The 24,679-nt window shown below is 44.0% G+C and overlaps 1 protein-coding gene across 1 annotated transcript in view; it reads left to right on the forward strand.

Moving 5' to 3' along the window:
- Positions 1-24,679, forward strand: part of POLR3B (RNA polymerase III subunit B) — an 88,126-nt gene that overhangs the window by 14,036 nt on the left and 49,411 nt on the right. The window contains exons 8-13 of the mRNA XM_080935283.1: positions 1,327-1,444; positions 2,773-2,881; positions 9,489-9,611; positions 15,900-16,019; positions 16,536-16,670; positions 22,031-22,192. Of these exons, the coding sequence (XP_080791409.1) occupies positions 1,327-1,444; positions 2,773-2,881; positions 9,489-9,611; positions 15,900-16,019; positions 16,536-16,670; positions 22,031-22,192 (767 nt within the window). The remainder of the gene's footprint in view (positions 1-1,326; positions 1,445-2,772; positions 2,882-9,488; positions 9,612-15,899; positions 16,020-16,535; positions 16,671-22,030; positions 22,193-24,679) is intronic.

Genomic DNA, 24,679 nt, shown 5'->3' on the forward strand with positions numbered 1-24,679 from the left:
AAATCCATTTCTCTGGTTCTGCCATCCGAGGCTCCTATAGCTAATCACCTAGGCACAGACCAGTTTCACTACACACCTGCCCCCATCCTTGGCAGATGTCTCACAATACTGGCATCTCTCGTATCTTAGAGCCTGCACTTAAGCTGAGGCTTCACCTTCACCAGTAACTTCCCCTGGTCTCCCTTAGGGGACTGGAACACTTCCACACACTGCCAAGCCTCTGTCCTGTTGCCAAATCAGAACCACATAGAAAACTTAAAATTAACAAATTCTGCTACCTTCCGGACCACAGTGCTAACCCTGAGGAAATACTTCTCAGATTCTCATCGGTGATGTTGGTCTCTTACTGATTACAACTGTTTCTCAGTCCTGCTAACCACCCTCCACTGTCCCAGTAAAACATAGGTTTCATTCCACAGATTCTTACTGGAAAATACAGCACAAAGAGCCCTGATAGAGTCTGCTTCCTTCTGTATCTTTACAAGCCAGGGCTCATTGTCTGTATTTTCAGTATTCTTACCTTCCAAGCTTCCACAGAACAACCCATTCATCTTTGAGCGCTCAATCTGGAACCCAAAGGTTCAAATACTTCTGTCATATTCTTAAACCAACATGATCGGGTCCACCACAGAGACACCCCACTTCTGGTTCTGGTTTCTGACCTAGTTTACTTTTCTGTTGCTGGGATAAACACCATGACCAAATGCAACCCGAAGGGAAAGGACTCAGATAGCTTACTCTTCCAAGTCACAATTCCTCATTGGGGGAATTAGTTCAGGAACTGAAGCGGGAACCATGAGGGAACACTGCTGTCTGGCTTGCTCCCAGGCTTATGTTCGTCTCTCTTATATGGCTCAGGACCGTTGGTCTAAGGAGTGAACAGTGGGCTAAGCGCTCTTAACATCAATTAGCAACCCAGATACTGGCCTGTAGTCATGCCCACCCGGCCAGCGTGATGGAAGAATTCATCGGTTGAGGGTCCCTCTTTCCAGGGTGTCAGTTGACAACAAAACCTACAGGGCAGTAGACAAGTTGTGTGCTCTCTGTTTTAAAGAGGTGTTGTAGCTTCCGTTCTTTTTGTCAAACTGTGTCTGTACTGTCCTCAGTTCATAGAACAATGTCAGCAGCCCAGCCACATCGGTGTTGGTGCCTGAAGGAAATGGTCATAGGCACTTACCTGTAGTCTCAGCATTTGGAAGGTGGGGACAGGGCCAGTTCAGGGCCAGTCTATACTGGTACTCTGGAGACCACCGCAGGAGCTCCTTGCCCTCACTACTTACATTGGGTATGGAAGAGATGTGAACTTTTCTTGTTTCCCTTGGACAGGTGGCTACTTCATTGTTAAAGGAGTGGAAAAAGTCATTCTTATCCAAGAGCAGCTGTCCAAGAACAGGATCATTGTGGAGGCAGACAGGAAAGGGGCCGTTGGAGCTTCAGTTACCAGGTATGGGAACAGATGGCGCTCTTCCAAATAGTCATCATTTTAGCTGTAGTGGGTGGTTGCCTTCTCATGTGGAGAGTGCAGTATCTCTCTCCATAGCATGCAGTGTATGTACAGTAATTCATCTGCATGTGTCTATAAACACGGTATTGATTTTAAAATGTCAGCAGTGGAAATGTGAGGCGACGTTTGGAAAGGCACTAGTTAATTTAAATTGTATACTTTATTATAGCATTAAAGAAACTTTTAAAGAAAAAGACAAAACAACGAAACACTTCTCAGAGTTTTCATACTCCTTTCAAGTTTTTGTAAACAAGACCGATTTCATGTATGATACTGAGCGAACTGTCCCATGGACTTAGCATGCTGTTGTTAGCTGCCCAGACTGGCTTTTTTCACAGTGCACACATGATCTAAGCAGCAGCACCCGGCAGGGTTTTCATAACTTCTGTTCGCATGTCATTGAGACCTGAGGGCTGTGAGGACAATGCGTGCAGGAGTTGATCTTGTGGTGGCCCGAAGGACCTGTTAACACAGAGCTCTGCAGGCTTCTTTCCAATGGAGAGGCAGCTAACAGTGGCCTTTATCAAAGACTTAGTAGGAACCAGTCATTTTCTTTGGCACATTATAGTTTTGTTTGTTCGTTCTGATTTTTTGGGAAGGGTTTCATGTGTACCAGCCTTGGCTGTCCTGGAACTTGCTTTTGGATCAGGCTGGAATAGAGCTTTTGATGTGCTTTCTAGTCTGTTAAGAATCTCAGTCACCTACAGCAGGAGCTAAATTAGGATAACTTTTACATTTCAGTCTGTGCCGATACTGTGGGCACCACCTGTTTTTGGATTACTGATTTTACAACTTTCTTCTTAGAAAGTGGCCTGGGCCCTTCTTGAGATTTTTCTTTTCAAAAAGGAAAATCAGTCACAGATATAAGTAATCATGAATCTAAGTAATTCAGGTGTAATAAATGGGAGACATGTTACAAGGTGGGCAGAGTTACATGACTGTAATCCTAGCTCTAGCACTTAGGAGGAGGAGGAAGTATTCAAGATCATCTGTATGTAGCAAGTTCAAGGCCAGCCAGCAAACCAGGCGCACAAGGGAAAAGGAGGGGAAATTAGGTCAGAGGGTGAAAGTCCCTCATCCATACACAAAATTCCCACTATAATCTTGAAGATGAAGAAACAGTTGTGTTTTAAAGTGTTCACAGAAGTGGCAGGAAGAAAGGTGTGTTATCTTTATTTGCTGAGCAGCTGTACGTGACTGGGTGGTCACCACCGCTATGGGCAGTACTGGGAAGGGGTGCAGTTTAACCAGCATCTCTTTACTTACAGCTCCACCCATGAGAAAAAAAGTAGAACCAACATGGCGGTGAAGCAAGGGCGGTTTTATCTGAGGCATAACACTCTGTCTGAAGACATACCCATTGTCATCATATTTAAGGTAAAGGTGCAGCTGTGGTTTCTTTTCCATATTAATTAAAATTTTATCACGTTTTATTTATTTTTTTTTGTGCATGCACGTAAGTGTTTACATATATGAGTGTGACTGTACATGCCACCCTGTATGTGTGGAGGCCACAGGACAATCTGTAGAAGACAGTTCTCTCCTTCCACCATGTGGGTTCCAGACAAACTCAGATCATCAGGCTTGAGAGTCTCCTGCCAAGCCGTCTCACCAGACCTCATGTCTCTTCATATAGAAGTAGCATTTTGTTAGGTAGTGATGAATAAGCCTTTCTCTACCCTCTTCCTAACCAACAGGGGGCTACCAAACACTGCTGTCTTATGGTCTCCTGAGAGTCTTTGAGGAAGCAGTTTTCACATTCACGAATAGCAATAGATTTGTCTTGTTGCTATGTGGAGTACACGTTATTTTGTACTTTTATTTTTGGTTTTGTAACTTATATCTTGCATGTGCATGGTAGTTGTACATGCAGACTTGACCCTGACAGAAGCAAAAGACGGGAGGAAGGGTTTACATCGGTTCAGTTCATCATGGCAGGAAGTTAACACGGCAAAGCCTGAGGCAGCTGATCCCATTGCATCCGTGGTCAGGGAACAGAGGAGGATAGGTGTGTGCTCAGCTCACTTTCTCCTTCTCATGAAGTCCAGGACCACAGCCCAGGGCATGACACCACCTACAGTGGCTGTGTCGCCCACCTCAGTAATCTCACCGAGACAGTCCCCAGCAGTATGTCAGAAGAAGCCTGACTCTGAGGTGCTTCTCAGTCTTGTCTGGCTGACTTTGGGATCAGCCATCACACAGACCTCTTTTATTACTGTTCTGCTTACTTACCCAGGTCCCGGCTTGGGGACATAATACCATTGATATGATAAAGTTTGCTGATATGTCACGAGAGCAAGGACCTCTGTGGGCTCTATCCAGGAAATTCTAGATCTGCTCATTTTTATAGACGTCTGGATTCTGTTGTCTCTAAATAAACCGGTGTCTTTACTATACAGCTGGATGCTCACAAGTTTGTTGGAAGCATTGGCTTAGAACCTGAGAAGCAGTTTCCTGAGGAATGCTTAATTGTACTCTTCTCAGAAAGCTCCTGTGGTCCGTGTAGCGTGTTGTGAGGTATGGATGTGTATAACTCGGATCTTAGTGACTAGCTTGACTAATTAAGAGCTCAGGAGGCTCGGCACAACATACCAGACAAGCCTAGAGACCAGCGCTGCTCAGTGGCCACCCGTAAGTTTCACTTTAGGACTCGGTGTTCATGTGCCATAGTTGTTTTATAGTGGAAATCCTTCTGTCAGCAGGCAGTGAACCACCGCACTCAGGAACTAAGCTGGTTATAACGGAAATCATTTGGAGTAACAAGAGACTGCACCTCTACTCCTAAGGAAAGATGTTTACGGGGAGAATGGGAGTCAGGAAATCTGGCTTCTTCGAGTCTGGCTTGTGCTTGCGGGTGGGCTATGGACCTGGTCATTCACAGGTATTGCCTGTGCTGACTAGACAGGTTCTTTCACTTGGGAAATAATCATATTTGAGATGCAGTCATATGAAGGAGACTCTGGAATATTTTTTATGTTTAGCTTAATATACTTTTGAGTTCTATAAAGGTAGAGTTATTAATTTTCTTATCAGATGACAGTGATAATCACAGGACTGTTTGATCAGTAGTCCAGAGAGTCTCACACACATCTGCTGTCTTATTTCCTTTCTTTGAAGTTTGGATGTCAAGCACTGAAGGGATTTAATATATAATGTGTGTGTGTGTGTGTATATATATATACACACACACATATACACATTTATATCATTATATTATATTATATTATATTATATTATATTATATTATATTATATTATAATAGGTCTGTGTGACGGCTTTTCTTAGAGGAATCTTAAGCTCCCACCAGTGTCTCACGTACATACATAGTGATAGAAAAAACATTATTTGCCAGCTTGGAGTTCCATCTTCAGCAGAGGGCAGTGTGTCTCCATGTATCCATGGGACTTTTTCCCCCTGGTTTTGAATGTGAATAGCATTTTTGTTTTTAGACTAGGAGTGTTAATTAATCCAAAAATGTATGATCTTTTTGTCATGTGTAATGAGATGCATGCATGGATTAAAAATCTGAAAAGCTTTTAACATTTTTTTGACTAGACGGCCAAGATTTAATAAGACAATTTCTCTTATTACAAATTTGTTTGATATTTATGTTGAAAGCATAAACAGATGTAGTTGATTTAAATTCTATCTAGAAATAAAGGCTATGAATTAACAATTTGTAGCTTTTAGGATGCAGTTAAAAGAAGAAGGGCTCTGAAAGCTGTAGCGTGTTTTCATAGTCACAGGCCTCTTTGCTGTGACATGTAATACACGTGACAGCTTATCTTATGTTTTACTTAACAGCAGACTACGGCATCTGTCTGTGTCACCATCATCAGTGGTTTTTATGTGTGTAATTTATCTTTCGGTTTCCTACAGTAGGATTTTTGGTATCTTTTTCTTTCTTTGAAATGACTTTGAAATGTGGTAAGTGTTGGTGTGCCTTCCAGAAATGTGTTTATTATTGATACGACAAGCAGTGTCTAACGTCTAAGACAAGCATTTGACCCCCATTCCTTTTTTTTGATCACGTATGGCTGTCTCTCTGGTCCTCCCCGGCGAGAGTTCCCATCCCCCTGCTGAGAGCTTGTATGCTGATCTCCTCTTACATTTCTACCTGGGCGACAGTGCAGGCTCCTGGAGGCACACAAAGTTAGCCTAAATTTCTGTTTCTCCACTTAGTAGCTGTGTGACCTTGAACAGAATTCCCAACCTCTCTGAGTCCTGAATAGGAAAACTCACCTGGGAAGCACAGATGAAATCACGTGCCCAGGATGGAAGGCCTTTCTCTTTGCTCAGCTTTTCTCACCCACTTTTGTCACAAGCTGAGGAAAATAAACTGGGACGATAGAAGAGGCACATCATTTCTCTTTGTGTGTGGTGTGGCCCTAACCCAGACGTTGACAGTCATTAGGACACGGTAGTTGTTGATTGTAACCAACAAGAGGCAGAAACGGCAGGGTTTCCAGACGCCACGCTGAGTCTGAGTATGGCGGGCTAGGCTTGTGAGGCCTGAGTCGCCGCAGAGGCTCTCCTGCCCATGAATCTTCCTCTTCCCATTCTGTGTCACAGACTTTCAGCACTTGCACTGCGCTGGCATCTGTAGCCCAAAGGAATCTTGGGAGCTGGGCTTTGTTTCTTAGACACCAACTTCTGTGGGTATTTTTATCTTTAAAGAGAAACAACGGCAGGTTGAAAGAGTCATCACTATTCCCTTATCTACCAGGACTGCTGTTAGCAATAAATAATTTTAGCTACTTTACAGAAAACCAGAGCTATCAGAACCTTGACTGTATTTGGACGTTGCCTTCACCAGAACCCTCACATGATGCATTTTAGCATCTCTCCGTAGGTGCAAGTCATTCTCTGGTGCTCACTCGTATTTATCCTACTTTTAAGAGTTATACTTTGTCCATGTTTGAGGACAGTTTCATGCCACTCTCTATAGAGTGCCTCTCCTGGATTTTGTTCCGGGTTACTGATCGTGTGACTGGTAGTGACTTTTGGACAAACATTATCTTGGCCATTTTTCCCTAAAGTATTAATATATAGTGTTTTCTCTTGACTTATTAGTGGGAATGAGGTCACTGGGGTACACAGAGTTCCACATAATGCTACTTTTTAGGTGCCTAAATTATGTCTGTAAAGCAAAGTGGGTGGGCATTTTGTTTGTTTCCATGGTGACCTACCATCTGTTTGTGACCATCACTGCTAAAGGCTCACTAGTGCTAACTGAGTGTTTGGAGCTGGAGCTCCTTTGATGCCTGAGTTCCGGCCCTCACTGCAGCGACTGGACAGGAAGAGCGCAGGCTTGGCAGGACGCATGGTGTCTGCTGTGCCATCGTTCACCATTGCTCGGCAGTTTCCTTCACAGCTTCCACGTGCGCAGAGGGCCCGAGCATTCTGTTTAGATGTGTTTTTAAACCACTCAAAGGTGGTAAACAATTTTAAAACTACTACTTAGATTCCACACCAGGACACCTTAAGTGGCTAACCAAATGATGATCGAGGAAGGATTTGTTTTTATTAAATTTGTCACTATTAAACACCGAAGTAGGTGGTCAAGTTTGTACTTGTAGTCTCTTTGTACTTAGAGATTACTGAAGTAAAAATTCCTAAGACAAGCCCAGTGGCCTACAATTTAATGGCTCAGATGTTAGCATGCTTAGTTTTTGTTCCTTTGTTTCAAAAGTTAAAATTGGTCACTTTTTGAGCTAACTTTTTAATCATGAAAGCCTACTTTAATGAATAGTTTCAAAATAGTGGCATTTATCTTTAGCAGCTACTTGAATAAATGCTCTTTATCAAATTAGGGATAGAAGGACTACAAACATTAATAAAAATGTGATCTGAGTCTTGAGAATTTCTTTGTGAAGGAAAGTGTGACACCACTTGTGGGAGAGCATGGCTAGAATCCTTGTACTTGGGAAGCTGAGGAAGGAGGCCTAAGGGTCCAAGGCTAGTTTGTCTCAGACAGAATCACATGTTCAAATAGTGGATTTAATTGCTACAGTTTTTACATTTGCTATCTGAGCTGTGTAGGAATTGTCACCCTGTCATGGGACTTTCCCTGGGGAGACATGGACACACGTGCTTTCACCTCAGATGGGTAACATCTGGGAAACAGTTCTGTGTTTGTTTAGCTTGGTGAACCAGTGAGTTTCTTGGGGCACTTTACAGGAGCACGCTTGACCCATGGCAGCTGCATGGCCAAAAGCGCTGAGCCAGCATGGTGGCAGCTCAAGAGAGCCTTGGTCTTGGAGCTCTGTTCTGCAGGCATTTTCAGTGAAGGGTCTGCTCTTCCAACAGTTTGTTCAGAGCTCATGGAACTCTGGAGAAGGACCTCCTGAGTTGTTTTGCTTTGTTTTCGAAACAAAGTCTCACTGTCTAACCCTGGCTAGTTTAGAATTCACTGTGTAGATCTGGCCAGCCTGGAACTTGAGATCTACCAAGCTTTGAGCTCACAGAGATCTGCCTGCCTCTGCCACTTGAGTATGGGACTAAAAGCACATGCCACCACACGCCTGGCTAAGTCCTTACACTTCCTGAGTCTCCTGTTACTTCAATTTTCTGAGTTTTGTCAGTCTCGTTCTTTGCTTAAGGAGGGTATATGTCAAGTCAGAAATAAAACTCAAAAATGGGGTAAGAGTTTGTTGTTGGTGGTTTTTGTTTTGTTTTTTATTTTAAACCTCCAAACCTCACATTCTTCATGGGTACCCTGATGATTTGGCAGCAGGAATAAACAGGAAACTACAGAGTCTGTAAAACCAGACCTCCAAAGCTGAGTTACTTCTTCCCACAGAGGGGAGTTACCAAATAAATTCTGTGCTCAGAGGATTTGGTGCTAGGAGACTTGGGGGAACTTTCAAACTCCTCTCAGTTGGTATAAAAGGGACATATCAGCTTAGTTAGCGTCATTGCCCAGGGCTTCAGAACTTTCAAGGTCAAATGTGTGACCATAGAACTTTGAGCTGGAAGGGCGCCATTGCTGCCCTGCACCTGCGGCAGAGAAAATATGGCGGTAGTAGAACTGGTACCGTCTCCGTCTCAGGGAGAACTCTAAGGAGTCACGGCTTCCAGATAGATGCCCCCTCAGAGGTTTATAGGACAATGCCCTTGGAGTAGTGCATTGGAATTGGGGACTCAGTTTCCTTCTGTTTTGAGCAGAAGAGACTGAGAACACAAGTGACAAGCTTGACTGGACAGTTGCCCTCTTGTTTGTCTTCTCTCAAAGCTGAAGAAAAACATTTTGATGCAAACGTGACTTTCCCCTGACTTCTAAGAGACAGGTCATTACGACATCCAGAGAGGAGAGTGGGCTTATGCTGTGTCTCCATGTGGCAGCGTCTAGGCAAGTGTCTGAAGAAGTGAGTGGGCACCGGACCACGTGGGACCTACAGAGGTGTGCAGCCACTGCCACCTAGGAACACCTAAGAGGGTTCCTCAGACCGTCCAAGTTTTAAATATCTCTTTTAAAGTTTACATTTTTATGGTATCTCTAGAATATGGAACTAAAACTTGCCTTAGGAAAATTCTTTTCATGTGAATAAGAATGATTTGATGACTTTCAGAAAAAGAATCTTGTGGCAAAACTAGTCTAAGTCACACTTGTTCTTTTCAGACTCACTGCCCTTTGGGGGTCTTGCTTTTATCTGTTCTTGTCACTGTGTCCAGGCCTCTCCACTAGACTTCCCAGCCTCATTTCTTCATGGTGAAACTCTTGAGAATATTCCAAAAAATCGAGAGGGCTGTCCACATTCAGAAAAATGCTTGAGGATGTTCGATTTCCTCTTCTGAATGACAATTTTTGTTTCAGGTTCTTGTGCAGCCTGGGCCGTTGCTACCAATGCCAGATGGCACCGTTTCTGAGAGAAGATCTGGCTTTTGCTTAGAAGTAATACCGACAGACAATGGCAAATTAGCATAAGCAAATGTCAGTGAGGAAATACAAAGCCAACACTGCCATCTTTTCTTCCCTTCCTAGGCCATGGGTGTTGAGAGTGACCAGGAAATTGTGCAGATGATTGGAACAGAGGAGCATGTGATGGCTGCATTTGGGCCCAGCTTGGAGGAGTGCCAGAGAGCTCAGATCTTCACCCAGATGCAGGTGTGTTCTTTCATGCTGTCCTGTGCCATGAACTGTGACAACTCAGTGAGCCACTGCTGCAGTCCATCTCAGTGAGTCACCGCAGTGCTGTCCATCTCAGTGAGTCACCGCAGTGCTGTCCATCTCAGTGAGCCGCTGCTGCAGTGCTGTCCATCTCAGTGAGCCACTGCAGTGCTGTCCATCTCAGTGAGTCACTGCTGCAGTGCTGTCCATCTCAGTGAGTCACTGCAGTGCTGTCCATCTCAGTGAGTCACCGCAGTGCTGTCCATCTCAGTGAGTCACCGCAGTGCTGTCCATCTCAGTGAGTCACTGCAGTGCTGTCCATCTCAGTGAGCCGCTGCTGCAGTGCTGTCCATCTCAGTGAGCCACTGCAGTGCTGTCCATCTCAGTGAGTCACTGCTGCAGTGCTGTCCATCTCAGTGAGACACTGCAGTGCTGTCCATCTCAGTGAGTCACTGCTGCAGTGCTGTCCATCTCAGTGAGTCACTGCAGTGCTGTCCATCTCAGTGAGTCACCACAGTGCTGTCCATCTCAGTGAGTCACCGCAGTGCTGTCCATCTCAGTGAGTCACCGCAGTGCTGTCCATCTCAGTGAGTCACCGCAGTGCTGTCCATCTCAGTGAGTCACCGCAGTGCTGTCCATCTCAGTGAGTCACCGCAGTGCTGTCCATCTCAGTGAGTCACTGCTGCAGTGGCTTTGGAGGTATGGGTTTGGGAAGGCTGCTGAGAAGAGCAACACAGAAGATCTTTTGACTCACTCTGTAAACTGGAGTAATGAGTTTGCCTGTATGCTGCACATCATTAGCCTGTGTTGTCTTGGGTTTTCAGAAGGGGTCTACATGGTCAGGAGGCTTCTTGTGTGCTTTGGTACCACACACCATTTCTTCTATTCATTCAGAGGAATAGTACACTTTCAAAACTCTGGCAGTGCTAATCTGAGATTTGCCTGTTTCATTTTTTTTACTGTCTTTTTGGTGGTGGTGTTGGGGCATGTTGCCGTGATGAAACATCATGTCTAAAAGCAATGAAAGGAAGATTGCATTTTGGTTGGAGTTCCAGAGAGGTAGGGTCTGTGATGGTGGTGAAAGCATGGAGCAGGAGCAGGAAGCTGACTGATCACGTTTGTGTCTGCGCAAAGGAAGTGTCAAGAGAGCAGGAATTGGGCGAAGGCCACGTCCCATCCTTCCCTCCCTCCTAGTGACATACTTCCTCTAACGGAGCTGAACCTCTTGGTGTTTCTTGTCAAATACTACCTACTAGGCAGGCCCTCTGCCAGCGTGTCATTAGCTCTTAATATCCATTTCATTCCCAGCTTGGAATTGTATCTGTTCCGTCTTCGTCCTATTTCAAAGCCTCGAGAATAGTTTCTTTTATTACCTCAGGGTCTTCACTGACCTCGGGTATGCCTGGTGAGACCCTTGGAATCTGAGGACAAGACTCCAAGATGATGTTAGAGAAATCCATGTATATAAACATACTTGAAAAATTATACATCTCTGGAGGACCAAGAAGGCTGAGTCTGATGAAGCAAGACTTTGCTGATACACTCCTCCTAGAAAAAGGGGTGGAGAGAGCAGCCCTTATTGGAGAAAACCACAGGGCTCACTGTACTACCCAACATTAAAAAAAAATTATGCTTTTTTTTTCATGTGTGAGAGTTCTAGTACTTGGACCTTTTTCATAATGTGTTTGCTTACACTAAGTCCACATTCCCTGGGAGTTCGGATGTTCCTCTGTAGAACTAGAATAGGTAATTTGAATTTGTCCGTATGGACATTGTCTAGCCCATAAAATAGAGGAAAAGACAAATCCTGGGTTTCTTTCTTTTGGCCACCCGGATGAATGCAGAGATAGCATTCCCACTTAGTGTCCGTTGGTTGTTGCGATATCCTCTTCAACCCAAATGAACCCATTCAATGAAAACACAGCTCAGTCTTTAGGAACATAAGGCGCGCCCTTCTCTATTGGGCAGATTCACCACTACACTCTCTATCCCCTCCTAGGAGATCCCTCTCACTTGCTGTTAGCCTCCTCCTGTTCCAGTTCTTCCCTCTCCCTCTCCTCTTCCGCCTTACTCCCTGACTCCTCCCCTTCTGTTTCCTCTCCTTTTGCCCGCCTCCTCTCCCTGTCCAATTATGGATTGCCTTAACATAAACCTACAGGTGCTATGTTGTGAGATCAAGTTAGGCCTGATGGCTTTAGACTAAGTCTCAGACTCAGGAAGCCTGATGTCGTATCTCAGTGCGCATGATTCCAAAGCACAGCTCGACACAGACTGTTCTTTGCTGCTTCCCTCTATCTGTGGCCAATGGATAACTGATGGCCTTTCCTGAAGGTGAAATATTTGCTAGGTATGAATCCCTATTAAAAAGTTAAGGAATCATGTCCAGGATCTAAGAACATGGACAGGAAACATTAAGAAATATGCAGGAAGTAGGAAATGAACACTATTCAGGAACAGGAACAGCTCTGGGAGATGTTCTGCTCTGTCTGTGACAGAAGTGTCCTCCTGATAGCAGAGGGCTCTGCTGAGTTCCCTTACACTTTAACCATCACTGGTCAGATAGCTCTCAGCATTACAGAACTGAAGCAAGGTAGCGCAAGGGGTAGGAAACTCATTCACATCTATCCAGACACACTGGTGGGAACTCTTCTGCTAGCTTCATTACATTGGGTCAGAGAAAAGAAGAAAGGTAGAGTTAGTTAACATAAGAAAGACAAATGTTTTGTTTCCCTGAACCGAAAGTGTGAATTTGCAAGTGTTTGCAGCCTGTGTAAGGGCTGGAGAGATGGCTCAGTGGTTAAGGGCACTAACTGCTCTTCCAGAGGTTCTGAGTTCAATTCCCAACAACCCCATGGTGGCTTATAACCATCAGTAATGAGATCTGATGCCCCCTTCTGGTGTGTCTGAAGAGAGGTACAGTGTACTTATATATAATAAATTAAAAAATTAAAGGGGGGCGATTTAGCTCACAAGGCCCTGGGTATCCTCAGCTCTGAAAAAAAGACAAAAATAACAAAAACTGCATAATAGATTAATACTAACCAAGTACTAAGTACATTGAACAAACAGTATCAGGCATGAAAGCATGAGCATCCTCTCTCGCTCTGAATGAGGACAGAGCAAGTGTACGTCATTGTGGAGTAGGGTTGTGTGACAAAACTTCACGTCTGCTCACCCCAGATGAGCAGACACAGACCAAAGTATGGACAGCACCAAAGTGAAACTTGGTGAACCGATGAATTTATTGGAAGAGTGTTATAAGACGGTCACTTACAGGAGCAGAAATGGCTAAAAGACAGCTGTGTCACCAAAGCCCACCCTGTTGTGGTGAGTGAGTCTCACGAAAGCCGAGAAGCTGGAGTACACTGCACGGCCCGCAAGAAGCTCAGCAGGTTAGAGAGCGTCTCTTCCAGGCAGCTCAGTCAGTTTCTGCTTTTTCAGGCAGCTGGGATTTAGAGTCTTCTTTGCATCTCTGCTTACCTAAGAGATGAACCCTCAGCTTTGTTTACTCCGGCAGAGAGGGACCTAGTGCTTCTGGTCAATTTTAGGGACTTCCTGAAGCTGTCTGATGTTTCTGTAAATTGCTTAAAATGTAGGGTGTTCTGTTTTTATGTCTGTTTTTAGCCTGCACCCTTTTGTCCATCCTGAAACCTTGGTTCTATGACGTTGATATGTTTTTCATCACTGTCCAGTGGTCTGGTGAATAGAAAAGGCGCTCTTTGCTTTTGAGGGATGTTGCTATGGATAATATTTTGGCCTACCTGAGAGCATTGACCCTTCCTGCAGCCCTCACTGTGAGAAAATGACATGGTTGGATACCCAGGAAAGGGATGGCAGTTACATCAGAAGAGATTCCCCTCTCCTCTGTGTCCCTCCCATTTTTTTGCCTCAAAGAAGTGAGGACTCTCGTGCCTTCCCTAAGGAGAAAAGTTTCATGAGGACATGTCAATTGAAAGAACACCAAGCTCTCAGCTCTTTGCTGTTGCCTTCTAAGAAGTCACCAGGAAGGGCTTCCTGGCAGGTCTACCTCTATCTAGGCATGTAATTGTGGTCTTGACTGTACCGTACCTCCATTATCCCACGAGTCTCGTTCTGTGTTCACCTCCACCCTTTGACTCCTGGCATTATGATGGCTTTACCTTATCTTGTTCAGAACTTTATGTACAGAATCAGGTTGTGTGTTTTGTGTCTGGCGTTTGCTAAGCACACTGAGATTCTCCCAAGGGTAGTTGGTTGTGGTTGGCCGTCCTTTTCGTGTTGTTTATCCGTGCACTCTGTGCCTTTACTGCTTAATAATGCTCAGTTGAATGGCTGTAACTGATCTCTTCTTCCTGTGCTGATGTTCATCTGATCTTCTTGCTCTTGCTTTTATGGACAGTGCTACTATTAACAAATCTTTGTGTAGATAAACTTTCCTTTCTTTTGTGTAAATTCTTAGGAGGAGAATGACTGAGAATAGTGTATAAACCAACCAACTTTTCCAATCTGCAACCATACCATTTTGTGTTAATGGCTGCAGTGATTAAGTCTGGCTGCTTTTTGTTCTCACAGTGTTTGGTGTTGTCTTTTTGACTTTAGATGTTCTAACAGGGGTGCAGGATCACCTTATTGCAGCCGTAATCATTTCTCTGATGGCCAACTATGTAGAGCACTTTCCATGTGTGAATCGGTCCCAGATCCTGTTTGTGAGATGCTCAAACTACTCACTTGTTCACTGCCTTCGTTAAGCTATTGATCTTTTTATTAATGAATTTCAGGGACCTTTAAAAATGAAGTCTGAGCCAGGCAGTGGTGGCACAGTCTTTAATCCCACCCCTCTGGAGGCAGTGACAGGTGGGTCTCCAAGTTCGAGGCCAGCCTGGTCTACAGTGTAAGTTCCAGGACAGACAGAGAAACTTTGTCTTGAATAATCAAAAAGACCAAAATAGCAGCAGCAGCAGCAGCAAAGGCCTGGCTGGAAGCCTCTGTCCAGCTTTTATATTTTAGATTGTGAGCACTTACTGATCTCATTGCTTTTCTGCTCCTTTTCTTTCAGTGTTGCTTAACTTTGGGGAAAACACCCAAATTCTCAAAACCTTTCTGACTGTCTTTACAGTTGTCACCCTGTATCCCACTTAAGGAAATACTTGCTTACTCTACATTGCTCTACAATACTCTGTCTTTCTAGAAGCCATAGAGTTTTAGTTTCCACGTCAGCTCTAAAATCTTTTTTGTTGGATTTTGTTTTTGTGTTTATTTTTGTTTTTCAAGACTTGGTAGCCCAGGCTGTTTTGGAACTCACTTTGTAGACTAGGCTGGCCTCGAACTCAGAGGTCTGTGTGCACTACCTCCTCCCAGCAGGTCTAAAGTCTGATCTCAGATCACTTCTTCCTTTTGGTGTGAGAGGAAGGCCAGGCTCCTTGTCCACCTTTGGTACTGGGCTGTGTCTCACCACCAGTTTTCGGAAAGACAGTTCTGTTATTGTTTTGTGGCTTTTGTCAAGAGTCAGTTGACCACTCAGCGTAAGGTTTTCTCTGGACTTGTGATTTGCTTCAGTATTTCTCTATGCCTTTTCAGTATTCTCTTTACAGCCTTTTTCTCACTGTGGGGGTTTTGTTTGTTTTTGAGACAGGGTCTCTTTGTAGCCCAGGCTGGCCTTGAACCCACAGAGATGGACATGACTCTGCCTCCCAAGAGTTGGGGTTCTGTTGTTTCAGCTCCTAGGCTTTCCATAGCTGTGTAAGTTACAGACCTTAGTCTGCACAATCTCCTCGTCTGGGCTTTTTAAAACCTTCGAGGAATAAATGATCTATTGTGGATCTGTTGGCTACTTGAGAAAGACTTTAGACTGTAAGTCACCTTTCAACATTATCAAGCCACCTAGTTTAGGACAGTGTCTTCATCCTGGCTTTATCTAGGTCCTGTTTTCTCTGTAGGTCTTATAGCAGTCTTCATGTGGTTTGGTTTCTTCATGGGGACTCTGCATCCCATGGCGACATTCTGAGTGAAGACACACACACACACACACACACACACACACACACACACACACCACATTTTCATCTGTGGTTCTCAGTTCTCTACAAACAATTATGAACCAGTGTTATAGGAAAAAGACAACTTAGAAATCAAAGTTAGGTCGGCAGTGGCCTCTGTTATTTTGCTATTGATTCTTGATGTCAAGTCTGTGTTCCCAGCACAGCAGTTGGTTTAACCAGGGTCCTTGCTCTTTCTGCTGTGACAGCAGGTCAGCACTGATGAGTGTACTCTCCAGCAGTTTAACTCACGCGCTGCTTTGTTTCGTAGGCGTTGAAGTACATAGGGAATAAAGTAAGAAGACAAAGAATGTGGGGAGGCGGACCAAAGAAAACCAAAATAGAAGAAGCAAGAGAACTCCTGGCATCTACCATTCTGACCCATGTACCAGTGAGTAATTGCCAGATGCGAATAGTGTTTGTGAGACTCTTTAATCCATTGTAAAGACTAATGGTTTATGCTGTTTGCAGTTGCAAACGGTAGCTGAGAGTGAAGTCATGGGATGGATTTCCTGAGCTACCTGTCCACCATGACCTCCTCACTCATAGCAGAAAGTACCGCTTTTGTTACAGTGCCCTGGACTTGCACTCTGATGGCGCGGGCCTCAAGATGGGTAGTGAAAGCTCCAGTGTACTTACGGGTCAATCTAGACCCATGTGGCATCATTTCTGCTACACCTCAGTGGGACTCACCACAGGCCGGTCCACAGTGGGCACATGGGAAGGGAATCAGTCACCCTGTCACCTTTGAGGGAAAACTGGCTCAGGCAGTAAATGCCGCTCTTGGGAAGTTTAGACTAGCTGGGTTTCCTAACGTAGTGAATTGGGACATTCTTATTTGAATGGACTAACATTGACTCTTCTCAGGACACCATCTCAAAATGTTTCTCTGATCTTTGACTTTTAGGTTAAGGAATTCAATTTCCGAGCTAAGTGTATCTACACCGCAGTGATGGTGCGAAGGGTGATCCTGGCCCAAGGAGATAATAAGGTCGATGACAGAGACTACTACGGCAACAAGCGACTGGAATTGGCAGGCCAGGTGCTTCCGTTATTCTCATGAAGGATTTTTTTGTTTTTTGATAACATTAGTTTTGTTGTCATTTTACATATGAATGCATCCCAGTCTCATAGAATCTGTATGTAGTTTGAAGTATAATTTTCACATGAGTTACTTAGTTTTTTTTAACTGTGAAAAGTCTGTGTTCTAAATATTCCTGTAATGCATTTCCTGTGTTATATCTTTTGAGATGTTTATCCTCATTTGCTATAATGTTGGAAGTGAAGCGTGGCTTTAAGTGATGTAATTTACTCAATTAACAAATGCTTCTTAGATTCTTCTATGTTGCAGGCTTACTCCTAGGTGCTGGTGCTGGGAATACCGAAGGAAACTAGACAGGGGTGTGTGTGTGTGTGTGGCCACAGGTAGTTGTGAGCTGCCTTATGAATGTGCTTCGAATCCCACAGTCCTTTGCAAGAGCAGGAAACTCATCTTCTGAGTCATGTCTCCAGCCCCAGCTCATTCATTAAACCAGCGTGAGCTGATCCACTAGGCAGAGATGGGATTTCTAGAGTCCACATGTTTGGAGTTCATTTTACATGGAGTGGATTTCTTGTGTTTGGATTTCATTTTACATGTGCTGTGAGCTGGGTTTTCAGTTGCAGGGAACAGGTCTGGAGATAAACAGGCCAAAAATGGGCTGGCCGGGGAGGTGGTAGCAGTGATCCAGGAGACGGATTGCCATCTGGGAGGAAAACATTCCACAGCTGAGATCAACTTTTTATCACACTGAGGGTTTGTGTGCCGTCCTGTGCATGTGTGTATTCTGGAGGTCAGAGGATAACTTGCAGGATGGGTCCCCCCCTTCCACAGTGTGGTCCTGGGAATTGATCAGGCTTGGCAGCAGGTGCCTTTACCCTCGACTAAATTCGAAAAGTAGAGGTCCAGAGTTAGAATGGTTTCGGGGCTTGTGAAGAGACAAGTACTGGGAAAGCTCTGTGTGGTTAAAAGTCAGCACATCAGAGCGGCCACTCACTCTGAAGGGCTGCGTGGCCTTCCTGCTACGAGTCCGAAAAAAATGGGTTGTTCAGAGCAGTATAGAAGGAACTGAGGAGGAGGCTAAAGAAGATATCCTGTTGCTGAAGAAATGAGAATTAAAAAGAGGACTCCCAGGAGCAAGAAAACATAGCTTGATGAACAGTGTAAGCACAGAGACGGGATTGTGTAGCAAGAATCTGTAAAAACAATAGCTGCTGGTCCCCACCCGTGGGATGAGCAGGGAAGTGGGCTTCAGCTTTAGATAACAGAGTTGTCTCCACTAGCCCAGTGAGCTTTCCTTCGGTCTGACTGTCACCAGAGGCTTGCCAGGCCAGCTGCCAGTAGGTGTTAGCAAAACCTACTGATTTCAGGCTTAATCTTTGCACCTACCTTTTCTTTTTTCGGGAATGTGTTCTTTATTTGCTGCTCGTTACTCTGTTCTTTGTCTGCAAATTTTTTGTTTCTAATGCGGCTTGCTTTGTATGGGAGAGATATGGAATAGCACCAAAATCCAGCACCCTGGAAAGCCAGGGATTTCCATCCAGGGACAAAAGAATGCCGTCCTGACTTCAGAGATTGCCTAATCCCAGCTGTTCTGATAATGTAATTAAGGCTGCCTAATGTCTTTAATTTTGCAACCAGTTTGTGTGAAAAGGAGAATTTGGCACTCCGAAGGCTTAAACACTAAATAGCAATCTCAAGGCTCCTAATTAGAATTCTCTGACATTAAGCTAATTGGTGAAACTGTATTTGAGCGGCTTAACTTCTTTATTAATTTTTTTTAGCATTTTCATTGGCAATCAATTGATGAGCTGTCAGCAGTTTTCCCTTACATATGAATTTCTCAATGGCGCATCTGTCTTCAGCAGGAGGAGAGGCCCTCCCAGCAGCAGTAAGAAGGTTGACTGTTAGCGCGGCTTCCTACCCTGTGCTCACTTTACCTCCGACCCAGATAATGTGGTTCAGTGTACCGCTGAGCCTTGCAGCCTCTCCTTGCTCCACTAACTGGACAGCGTTAGTTCTCTAAGGTTGAAACGAGGAGAGGAGAAATGTATTCCTGTAACGGTTTTGTTGACTATAGGCCCTTATTCATTAGTGTTTAGCACTGGGGACATTTTCTTGTGTTTGAATCGGGAGGCCACAAAAGATTCAGCTGGGATCCCCAAACACTTTTTCATAATTTGAGACAAAAGCAGCTAAGTGTAAAGGGCTAATTAAAAGGAACGCTGGGCCTCTGTGGTCTGGTTAAGGGTCCTTGATTCTGTTCAGGATGCTTATGCAGGTTCCGTTGCTCTGCCCACAGGAAGTGGCTGGAAACGCTTCTTTAGCCCCTCACCCCCTGCACCTGCTTCCACTCCCACGTTCTTTCTTCCCAGGACTGAAACTGCTGGGCCCGACTGTAAGAAAGGATTAAGCTCTCAGGGAGGAAGTTTTCTTTTTAGAACACTTTTGTAAATGCAAGTCCAAGGCCCTGGCTTCCTGATCTGGAGGCTTGGTTTTAGTAGAAAAGTAGATGGATGTGTCCAACTTAAGGGGGTCGGCATTTGAAAGTTGTCTTGAAGCTAAGGAAGACTTGGTTGTTTTGAAGAATTCTTCATTCAGAGCTACAAGTCTCGGCTTGCCCATTATAAACACTCAGGAGGATAGTCAGGGCAAGATTCAGTGAAACTTAAGCTTAAATGTTTTCAGTGACTCTCAGAATTCCTCTTTAAGTGAACCATTTAAATGTTTTGCTAATTTATTTAAGTCACAAACAGATGTGTTGAACTTCTTTTATTCTGTTAATGAAAGGAAAGCTTACATGGGAAATGTGAATATAATTGTGAATAGAGATTGGTGTTTGTAACATCTACCATACTTATTATTGAAAAAGCACACCAGCTCCCTTTTCTGGTATAATAGCTACTTAGTCTTTTCTCTCTGTGAACTTAGTCCAGTATTCCGGTCCTCTGTTGCTTGCATTAAGCAGCAGCTTGGTTTTCTTAGACCTGACAATTTTGTGCATCAGGAAATCCAGGTGGAACTGGGCTTTATGCTGTCTCTTGTGGTGCTGGTGGGGGACAGCCATTGGTCATCTAGCTGAAGGACAGGGCCCAGTGGGTATATCACCTCAGGGTGACTTTCTGGTGGCTACTCGCTCCAAGAGTCCATTTCTTGTGGGCAAGACAGAAACTCTGTGACTTAAGGCCTAGAGGCGTGAGGCACACTATTATCAAAGTGGTCACAAGCCCTGTTCATCCACACCACTGTTTTCTTCATGATGTGGAAAATCATGATATCTAACATGTTTACCCTACTATGTTCATCATCTAGAATTTTAAAAATAATACTTTTTACCATCATCTCTTTGAATCATTTGGGACATAATTTATGTGTGAAAGGTAAGAAAAATATGCTAGCAAAAATTGCTTAAAAAAAAAAAAAGACTTCTCACTATGTAGTCCAATCTGTCACAGAACTCCCAGAGATCCACCTGCCTCTTCCTACCCAGTGCTATGATTAAACATGTATGCCAATACACATGGCTTCTAAAATGCCTTCTCAAAGAATTTGCAGAAGAATAGTTTAGTTCTCCAGTTTGTTGCAGAGGCAGTGAAAGGTATGGTTTTGGCAGCTTTCGACTGCATTTGAAGCTATAGGATAATGTAGAGAACTGACTTCTAAACAGTCATCTACTTGGACATCTCTCCTATTGGGATTCCAATCATTTCTCTTGGTAATATTTTAAATACGCTTGCAGTCTGTTTGTTGGACTCGAATCTTGCAAGCTTGCTAAATTCACATCTTCTTCATAATGCAGTTTCTTTTCGAGTCCCTGTGATCTTCTCTGTCCATGATGTGTAAACCTCAAGTAAAGACAGCTTTATGGCTTCCCTCCCATTACTGATATCCCTGCTTTGCCCCATTGAACTGCATGCCTCCTCCAGGGCTGGGCTGAATGGGAATATGAAGATAGCCACTCACCCCTGGTCCCAGTTTTGTAAAGGAAAAGCTCTTCCTTCCCTGACCCTTCCCAATGGGCTGGGTAGCTATGCAGGGATCCTTAGCCTGAGCAGGTTTCCTGCTCCTCCCCCAAGGGAGCTGGGTTTGGGATCCACCTCCTCCCTCAGGCATCAAACCTTTTCTTTGACATCAGTGACCAGAACATGCATGGTGTTCCTTCAGGGCAGCCTGCTGTTCCTCGTTTCTAGGTGCAAGGCTTGTGGATGGCAGCAGGGAGGGTCCCTCATGCACCTCTCCCTTCTCTGACTGCAGGTTACTCTTGCTTCCTGGACATGCTGGGCAGGAGCTCTCCTGACCCTTCCCCAGCTGCTTACACATTTATTCCATATGCAAGAAAATACAGGGAAGTAGATAGAGTTCAATTGCCTTTGTTACAACAAAGATGTCTTTCTCATGGTTCTTGTTACTATTTTATGAGCAGTCCATGTGGGAAGAAAATAAAACTTGTGTTAAAGACTGAAGAATTCTAAATTCTCATGATAATCCCCAGTTGTCCTTAGAGTCATCTATAGGGTTTGCAGTGTCTTTCATGGTCCCTGTTCCTCTTGTACCACCTGTCTGTCTTCAGACGTGGAGGTCCCGGAGTGTGAGTGTCACCTACAAGGAAATACCGACGTGACTTTGTATATGGATTCTTTCCTTGAGTGTTTGGTTTTTCAGGTCTTGCCATGCGTTGTACTAGTTTTTTGTTCATTTTTATTGGTTGCGAATGTACTAGCATAAGGATATCTCAGCTTGTCTACATACTACTGTATAGGTTGGGATTTATAGCTGATGCCAGTGACACTGTCCTCATACAGCTGAATAAAGATTTCAGGAGGGAACTGATTTACCCGCACACCTCGTTTTGCTTTTTGAGGCAGGGTTTCTCTGTGTCACCCTGGCTGTTCTGGAACTCACTTTGTAGACCAGGCTGGCCTCACTTCTGGTGACTTGTTAGAAATGCCGATCTCTGTGCTTTCCTGTGATCTGCTGAAGCAGAAACTTGCCCTTGTCAGAGCACAGCTGCGCCTGCTGCTGTTCGGGCTGCTCTGGAGGGCAGTGCTGTGACAGCTTTCTAAGTAATGTGCTAGTTGACTTCATACCAGCAGTACAGAGAGGCTCAACGAGCATCCTGTCCTCAGTGCTCAGATCTGTCTTCTCAGTCCTTTCTTTGTGAGAGCATCGCGGCTGTTCTCATTCAGCATTCCTGCAGCGTTTGATACTAGTCATCAAAACTTGTACATATGCACTATGCTGCATTTTTACAAAAATATAGTTCTCACTTTTAAACTTCGTCTTTTTTGAAAAACAGGTCCTGATTAAGACCTAAGCTTAATCGTTGTGTGTTTTTTTTTTTTTTTTTTTTTTTTTTGTTCTAGCTCTTATCTCTGCTGTTTGAAGATTTGTTTAAAAAGTTTAATTCAGAAATGAAGAAGATCGCAGACCAAGTGATTCCTAAACAAAGAGCAGCCCAGTTTGATGTTGTGAAGCACATGCGCCAAGACCAGATTACCAACGGCATGGTCAATGCCATCTCCACGGTGAGTCTGAAGCCTGGTCTGTGGTTTGTGACTTCATTAAGTGGACCAGAAATGGAAAATATTCTGGGAACCCATGTGACAGAGGGAGAGATCATAAGTGATACATTTACATCAAAGGCACAGGAGAAAATCACACATTCTTGGAAATTAGTGTAAAGTTTAAGGGTTCTTAGTAGGAAGCCCTAGGCCGGAAGTCTCACTCAAGACTGCTACTCTCTGAAAACAGTAAATGAAAAATTTCAAAAGTAATTTTTAAACTTACTAACTTTTGTTCTTTCCTATTTCTCTTTAAATTTTGCTATTATTACTTTTAGGTTTTTTTTTTTTTTCTATTTTACCTATAGTTTTCCTATTTTCATTAACTGTTAAGTTCCTACTCTGCTTAATTCACAACTAAGTTATCATGGATGTGGAGGAAGAACAGCATAGGATTACCAGGTTCTGTGGGTCCTGCACTGCAGGTATCCCCTGGGGCCTTGGAAGGTCTACCATACAACTTCCCTGCTAATTGTGGTTCCTCCTGTGTGACAATGTGACAAGTTCACGTACAGGGACAGGAGAGATCTCTTGGTTTAACTATCAACAGTCATTCCACTCACTCTCCTCCAGTTTTCTCTATAATAAAATTGATGTCTGTCAGGCAGATTTCTTAGTTGGCATCTTTATTTCAGAATAATATTTATATTCTTCAGAGAGCCATCTGGGGACTAAACCTGGTTCCTACAGCTGCTGTGTATTTAGGGTTCACAGCTGTTCATGAAAGGTTATCAGATAGGTAACTGTTTTGTTTTAAATATCAAACAACTATAGGTCTCTCTGATGAAGTCTGCCTCCCATTTGATGCACCAGGCACACAATTAGTTTTATGGATGGGATCTTGCCCCACCAAAGAACATGTGTCCCCGCACGTTGGCTCTCATAACCGTGAAACAATAGTGTGGACTTGCCTCAGTGCTCAGCTTCAGAGGTTTAGTGGGTCTGTGTAGGCAGCTACAGTAGAGGTGCACCCTCTCTGTGCCTTTGACACATTAGCTTCCTAGGTCCAGGTTCTCAGGGTAGAAGAGCCTGCAGTGTTGAGTATGCTCCTGCCCAGATTGTTTTCTGTTCCTCCCGACCATGTTCTTTAGGCCTCAGAATCAAGGTTCTCTCAGCGTGACACTGTTTTGTCTTCTTGACCACCTGTGTATTTGAAAGTATTAGGCCTGTGGCAGGTGTGTCCTGATCTGAGGGGACCCAGGAGTGTACCCTCAAAAGAACACCATCACTAAGTTAGCTTCACTGTGGAGCATTTTCAGGCTGTGTCTCGTCCTCTGGTTTGTTCCTTCTCTGCCTTACGTTTTGCTCCTGCAGAACAGGAGCACAAATTCTCTCAGCTTCATTCTCCACCTACTTCCAGTTTGCCAGCAGGCTGCCTTATGTTACCTCTGTGTTGAATATTTACCTGGTTTACTGTTACCCTCTGGGCATAGGTTGCATTAAAAGGATAAAAGTAGCCAGTTGAGCCTGCAGCAAGCAGACATCAATCTCTGAGATGCCTGTTTGTTTGCTCTTGGCTTTTAAGTTGTAGAGCTCTTTGCCTAGAATTTACCATTTTCCCACACTGTCAAAAACTAAAGGTTCCGAATAAATAGATGTGGAGTTTAACAAAGTAAAACTTTGACTCATAAGGGACATGCCCTGACATCATATTGTAGTATAAACCATTATTGGATCTCATAAAACCACACCAGGTTTCCCGTTTTGAGGACTAGCTCCATGATCCATAAGTGGTTCTCCTGAAATTGAGTTGAAAAGTTTGTTATTTGCCCTCTGTATGTTTTTCAAGAAAATACTCACAACTTTCATCTCGTTCTAAGAGAGGAAGCACCCCAGCATTACACAGACTCCTCTATAAAGTCAGGAGGGTAACTGGGTCAAGGTTTTTCTATTCTGCTTTTTCTGCAGTTACTTCACACTGCTGTGTGTTCATATTTTGGAGGAATATTATTTAATGTGTTCAACTGGACATAAATCTATTTTAATATTGATACGACCACAGAATTGTTTCTTGATTTGGCAGCATAGTATTTCTGAATATGAATAAAGTACACTTTTAGGACTGAAGATGCAGCTCCAGGATTGAGTGCCTTCGTAGCATTTGCAAGCCCTGGGTTTGATCCTCAACACTGGAAAAAAGAGTACACAGAACAGCCGCGATAGTTTCAAACATGCGATTATCTGTAATTAAACTACTGTCAGAGACATTTTTTCTGTGTTTATATTTGTTTTCACGTATCTTTGGAAGGCATCCAAATAGCAATTCAGTGTGGGATTTCCTTTTGAGCTTTAGACTGGGTTTTTCTGAAGAGTGTGGAAACCTCAGTATGTGGTTGAATTGGCGTGGGCAGTGGACCCTGAGTCCCCAAGAAGATGACTCTTCTGGGATGAGCATTTGGAGCTTGTTGCTAGCCACAGTGTGGCTTCATTGTGTGCCTAGAAAACCCCAGC

The sequence above is a fragment of the Micromys minutus genome (assembly GCF_963924665.1).
Source record: "Micromys minutus genome assembly, chromosome: 22".
Taxonomy (NCBI): domain Eukaryota; kingdom Metazoa; phylum Chordata; class Mammalia; order Rodentia; family Muridae; genus Micromys; species Micromys minutus.